We start from the raw sequence: 6,694 nt of genomic DNA, 5'->3' as shown, positions 1-6,694 counted from the left end.
CGCGTTGGAAACTTAATAGACAAGGTTATATTAGAAAGAAGGAGACTAAAACGTCATTCGTCAATGAAAAGTCTATTGGTATGCTTTGTTTTATGAAAAGTTGACGTACTTGAATTACATTGATTGTCATCAACTTATGATTTTTTTTATGTACGGACTCATTTAATTCAATTGGTCTCCCTGGTGACGGGTTACCATTTGTGGCGGATATTTTGTGAGATAAAATGGTAACAAAATGGGTTAGTGGAGAAAGGGGACTACATGAATAGTGTTGCAGAGAGAGAAAAAGTGGGTACTTTGTGAGGTAAAATGGTATCATGTCTTCAATGAGAATTTGTGCATCTAATTCACATGCAATTAAAATGAACACAAATTCTAACAACGGTTCAAATAATGATCCACTTATATAGATACGACCAACATTTTATTATTTTCTAACCATTTCATTTTTGTCTATCCATATAGGTAGGCAGGGGCGGACCCAAGATTTAATATATGGGGTAGCAAAAAAAAAAAATTACTCTATATATGAATGTAAGGAGATTCGAACCCAGGCCAATTGGTGGAAAACCAAAGCCTTAACCACTGAACCAGAAGATGTTTATTGAAAATTTAATAGAATAATATCTACTTATCTACTGTTCAACAATAATTGGGGTAGCAAAAAACCGTCTTGTAAACCATTTTCTTTACGTTTGGGGTAGCGGACGCCACCCCTTGCTATTAGGTGGGTCCGCCCCTGTAGGTAGGTACTACTTAGGGCATCCACACTAGAAGAACCCATTTTGAGGTTTATCAAATCAGGGACGGACCCAAGATTTAAAATATGGGGTAGCGAAGTTTAGTAAAAAAAATTCCTGCTAAAATACCCGTAAAATTAAGAAACTAGATTTTTTTTTGACAAATGACTTGCTTTTGTCCATATTAATCATATCTTTCATTTGGAGATACGATAAAAAAAATTGCAGGTAGAGTATGGTATGTTGTTGATTATTTCTCACACGTCTTAGAGAGTAACACTTCTAACCAAATATTTTGTGTGAATAAGTCGTTTGACCATCAAATGTAACTAACATATGAGATTTAGTTTTATATGATTGTATTATATTATTATATGTTTTCGTACACTTTTTAAAAATTAATTTTTTTTGTTAATTTTTCACTTTAAAAGTTTAAGAGAAGTAAAGAATTATCGTAATAATGGAAAAAAGAGATGAACTAGGAATAAGAGTAAATATCAAGCTTGATATAATGGAAAACAATAAAATAAATATGAAAGAAGTAAAGTAGGAATAAGAGGATATAAAATTATGAGAAAGGAAAAAAAAAAGATAGATTGCAAGCTTTAGATTGTCAAGCATAGATTATAAGCTAGATTAGAAAAAACATTTCAAAAAGGTGCTGCTATTTAGATTAGAACCTCAGACATCTTGGATGCTAGGCAGAGAAGCTTACCACTACATCAAAGCAGACTATTATTTTTTCTATGGTCTTGTTTTTATTTATTTCTTACTGCTTGTCAGATGGTTTTCGGGGTAGCATACTATCGTCTTCTTCATTGAATTTTCTGGGTTTGGGGTAGCAAGCAAGGGCTACCCCTTGCTACTCCTTAGGTCCGCCTCTGTATCAAATGTCAAATCATCAAAAACACAAACCTTTTTACAACAAATCTCTTACCAACAATAAGCAAGCTTTTTTAAGGTTTACTAGTCTTAAACCCGTGCAAATTACACGGGTATGTTATTTCAAATGTTTTTATTAGCAACTATAAAAATACATGATTAAGTTTATATCAAATTATATTTATGATTTTAGATTTGGTTAATAAATTTAATGTGGAGATTAAAAAAGTTTACATGGTGCATATAATTAAGATGAGATGATACTAAAAAATAACCGTATATTTAAAATTTATTAAAACTTTAGCGCAAATTGCGTAACAACATACACCAAATGATGGACGGAATAATAAGTTTTATATCATAATAAACATTGAGTAATATATCAATTACACGGGACAGTATAATAAGTTTTATTATAATGAGATTATGGAAATTAAATGGAGAATGAGAGTACGATTGAATTTGACTTGTAGAAGGAAAACGGTTCACTACATTTTCAATTTTCATCAAATCGTTTTTGCTATAGAAACTAAGGAAATAATTTCCCGGTAAATATTCTTTGCTCCAAACAGAAGGGTAAAATAAGGTCGAAACGAATACCTTATTCTTGTAGAGGTTATTGTTAAGAAGATCCTTGGGTGACCAAGAAAACACCAAGTCCAACAACCCTTCTTTCTTCTGTTTCTCTTCCAAAACTACATTCTCCATTTTCGTCATCATCATACTATACATTATAGCGAATTACAAATACCGTCTTTGAAGATACCTACTGAACGAATTATGTTTTTTTTTTTGTTTTTTTTTGTGTTTTAGACCATCCCCAAGCAAGGTCAATTGCTTGGTCATGACGTTACATGATCATGGTTAGTGACTTAATTAAATTACTTAATTGGTGACCAAAATTGCTAATTTGTGACCAAAGGTCAATTTGTGACCTTTGGAGGTCAATTTGTGACCTCTGCTTAATTCTTGTGACCTCTTCCATGACCCAATAGGTGTCAATTTCTGATTTGTTGGATACAAAAAAGGACAACTCCAATGACTGGGTTGATGACCTAGATCACGACCTTCTGCTTGAGAGGGTGAAAATGAATCAAGGTTAATAAGGTGGAATTAAAAGTAAAATCAGACCGTAACCTAGTTAGCGTGACCTTTACTTAGGAATGGTCTTAGAAACTTCGTTCAAGTGCCAAAATATATAGGAATAAAGATACTAGTACTAGAATGACAAGGAAATTGTATTAGTTGAAATGCGTTGGAAACTTAATAGACAAGGTTATATTAGAAAGAAGGAGACTAAAACGTCATTCGTCAATGAAAAGTCTATTGGTATGCTTTGTTTTATGAAAAGTTGACGTACTTGAATTACATTGATTGTCATCAACTTATGCTTTTTTTTATGTACGGACTCATCTAATTCACATGCAATTAAAATGAACACAAATTCTAACAACGGTTCAAATAATGATCCATTTATATAGATACGACAAATATTTTATTATTCTCTAATCATTTCATTTTTGTCTTATCCATACAGGTAGGTACTCGTACTACTTAGGGCATCCACAATAGAAGAACTCATTTTGAGTTTGTCAAATGCCAAATCATCAAAAACACAAACCTTTTTACAACAAACCTCTTACCAACAATAAGCAAGCTTCTTTAAAGTTACTAGTTTTAAACCAATGCAAATTACACGGGTATGTTATTTCAAATGTTTTTATTAGCAACTATAAAAATACATGATTAAGTTTATATCAAATTATATTTATGATTTTAGATTTGGTTAATAAATTTAATGTGGAGATTAAAAAAGTTTACATGGTGCATATAATTAAGATGAGATGATACTAAAAAAACCGTATATTTAAAATTTATTAAAACTTTGGCGCAAATTGCGTAACAACGTACACCAAATGATGGACGGAATAATAAGTTTTATATCATAATAAACATTGAATAATGTATAAATTACACGGGACATTATAATTAGATCATGTAATATGGTAAAATATAGCTATGTAAGTATGTATGAATAACTAATTTTATGCTTTAACTTAACCCCTTGTAATCGTAATGTTGCATTTACTTACTATATTGCATATTCATGCAGTTCGTCAAATTACGAAGCTTTAATATTTTGTCGCGCTTACTTTATAAGCCTCCATATTACCATATACTAGGTAGCATCTCGCGCTTCGCACGACCTGTTTGAAATATTAGATTTTTTTTTTTTTTGTTGACAGCTGTAAATAAGGTTTTCACAATTTCATGGCTTGCTTCGCAAGGTTATGCGCTATGCTATTTAACCGCCTCGGGATAAAATTAAAACATAGGCAATGAAAGAAACTATAGGAAGCACGGATGTCCTCAAGAATGCCCATAATCTTGTGGTCATCCTTGTCAGCACCTGCCAGTTGATTTATAAGCTGCAAGCAGTCCGAAGAAATGTCCAGATGAAGATGTCGCCACTCTTGCGCCCACAGTAGAATATCTCGAACCCCCATGGCTTCAGCCTGTAAAGTCGATTCTGCTTTCGTGTGCACCTGTCTCCGCCCCAGTTCACTCCCCATATTATCATAGGCAATCCACCCGAAGGCCGCCTCAAAATTCCTGTTCCAGCTAGCATCAACCTTCACCCGTATCACAGCACATCCGCTTGGCATACCGAGAATACACACCGGGTGCCCATCCCGAATAGCCAAAGATTCCTCTTGGAGTGTCATTTCCTCTTCCAGTCTCCTGTTACTTCTTTCCGTTTTTTTATCAAGAGACTTCTTCAGTATGTTCACTCGTTCCCGGATGGCCCGATATATCATATTGATGATAATATGCGGGTTGACCTCCTGGTTCTGAAATTTGATCCTGTTTCGCATAGTCCATAATGCCCATAATGTAGCCACGAAAGACATCACCTGATAGATTCCTTCCTCTCTTTTGGCTAAATATCGGATCCAATTACAAATCCAGTCAGCTATAGAGACGCCCTCAGTTCCTTCTACGCGAATGCCCAGATTAGAGCCTGCCCAGATTCTACTTGAAAAGCTGCAATCTCGAAAAAAGATGTTCAGGCGTTTCCAAAGTCCGTTGATCGCTGTCACACATGCCGCATGACGGGTCCACGTCAATGCTTCGCTTGTAGAATTCATGCCCTGTCGGTAAAACATTGGTGATAATTTTCCATAAGAGAATCTTTCACATCTGTGGAATTGACAACTTCCAAAGTATTTTCCGACAAAAAAGTCGGCTTCGATCATTTATTCTACTTTTGTTTTTAGCAGTTCCTGCCCTGATCATGTACTCCTCGAAAATTAATCCATAGGCACTCTTCACCGTAAAGATACCCGACGTCGTGTGAGGCCAAAAAATCTTATCCCTGAGTCTTACTTCACAACGCGGTACGACCAGGATCCGCATAGTCCACTCTTCCGTGAATAAACTCTTTATGACGCCTTCGTTCCAGGAACCATCAGGTAGTAACAGATCCCTAACCTGTAAGATAGCAAGATGGCTGGTATTGAGCCCTAACCATTCATCTCTGGGTTCCGGCCTTTCTCCCCCAACCCATCTTTCCGACCACATGTTTAAGTTCGAGGCGATTCCAGGCTTCCAACCGATATTCTCCAGTACAAAAGATAGCCCATATAAGACACTACGTACACCCCAAGAGCATCCAGAACCTCTGATGGGGTGTAGCCCATGCTGAAAAACTTGTGTCCCAAAAATCTTTTGTCGGAAAATCCTGCAAAAAAAGAGTTCTCACGAGAAACAAGTCGCCATCCATGTTTGGCTAACAGAGCTTGGTTGAGACATTGAACATTCCGAATGCCAAGACCACCCGCACTCTTCGGCAGACTTAGGAAATTTTTGCTACACCAGTGAAGTTTATTCCCCAATTTACATCCCGCCCACCAAAATTGTGCCAAAATAGAGTTAATCTTTTTTGCCACACTTACCGGAACTTTGAAGACCGATAGAAAGTAGTTTGAGAGATTGGATAGAACCGATGAAATCAGGGTAAGTCGTCCAGCTGGTGATAGAAAAATTCCATTCCGTGAAGAAACTCGTCTAGTGACATGATCAATAAGGGCCGCAAAGATCCCTTGCTTAGACTCTTTAAATTCCGCCGGGATCCCAAGATATTTCCCAATTCCATTATTCTTCTTGATACTGAAAGCTTTCATAATCTTCTGGGCCTTAAGCAGAGTGGTATTTTGACTAAAGAGAATTCCCGATTTTTCCACATTTATTTGTTGCCCTGACGCTTTGCAGTAGTCATTTATAATTTGCACCAGGTGGGTTACAGTTTCCTCTTTATCCTTGAAAAAGAAAATTGAATCATCCGCAAAAAAGAGGTGTGTAATAGGTCGCACATCCCTAACTAATTGAATTCCATGGATCAGTCTTAGCTCATTAGCATGTGCAATATTTCGGGAGAGGACTTCCATACATAGAATAAACAAGTAAGGGGATAAGGGATCACCTTGTCGAAGACCGCACTGAGGCTTGAATTGTGGTAGTGGGATCCCATTTATCAGAATTTCATAGCTCACCGAAGTAACACAATTCATCATAAGTGCTACCAAAGATTGAGGGAATCCATACTTTACCAAGACCACCTCCAAGAAATCCCATCGAACCCGGTCATATGCCTTACTCATATCCGCTTTAAAAGCACATAGAGCTTGCCGTCCATACTGGTGCGTTGTTATCTTATTAATGGCCTCATGCGCCACGAGGATATTATCACTAATGTTCCTGCCTGGGAGAAAAGCGTTCTGAGATTCACTGATCAGTGAACCCATCACCCTTGCCAAGCGATTAGCAATACATTTTGTCACAATCCTCATCGTCACATTACAGAGGCTAATAGGGCGGTAATCCGAAACTCCTTCCGGGCTCTCTTTCTTTGGAATAAGAGTGATGAAGGTCCTATTAAGTTCCCGAAGCACCCTGCCAGAATTTAGAACGGACAAGACAGCCTTCGTAACATCACCTTTGACCATAGACCAGCACCTTTGGAAGAAGACAGCAGGAATACCATCAGGTCCCGGAGCTTTGAGCGCACCCAT

At 36.8% G+C, this 6,694-nt stretch overlaps 1 protein-coding gene across 1 annotated transcript; it reads right to left on the bottom strand.

The window, feature by feature from the left end:
• Positions 1–3,883: 3,883 nt before the first annotated feature.
• LOC141655146 (uncharacterized) lies at positions 3,884–5,204 on the bottom strand. Its single transcript, XM_074462238.1, has 2 exons — positions 5,010–5,204; positions 3,884–4,774 (listed from the first exon to the last, which is right to left on the bottom strand). Exons 1-2 carry the CDS (start codon positions 5,202–5,204, stop codon positions 3,884–3,886), a joined length of 1,086 nt encoding a protein of 361 aa, XP_074318339.1.
• Between the last annotated feature and the right edge of the window lie 1,490 nt (positions 5,205–6,694).

Source organism: Silene latifolia, chromosome 5 (assembly GCF_048544455.1).
Source record: "Silene latifolia isolate original U9 population chromosome 5, ASM4854445v1, whole genome shotgun sequence".
Classification (NCBI taxonomy): Eukaryota; Viridiplantae; Streptophyta; class Magnoliopsida; order Caryophyllales; family Caryophyllaceae; genus Silene; species Silene latifolia.
Note: the sequence above shows the minus strand (reverse complement) of the source record. Positions and strands in the feature narration are given on the sequence as shown.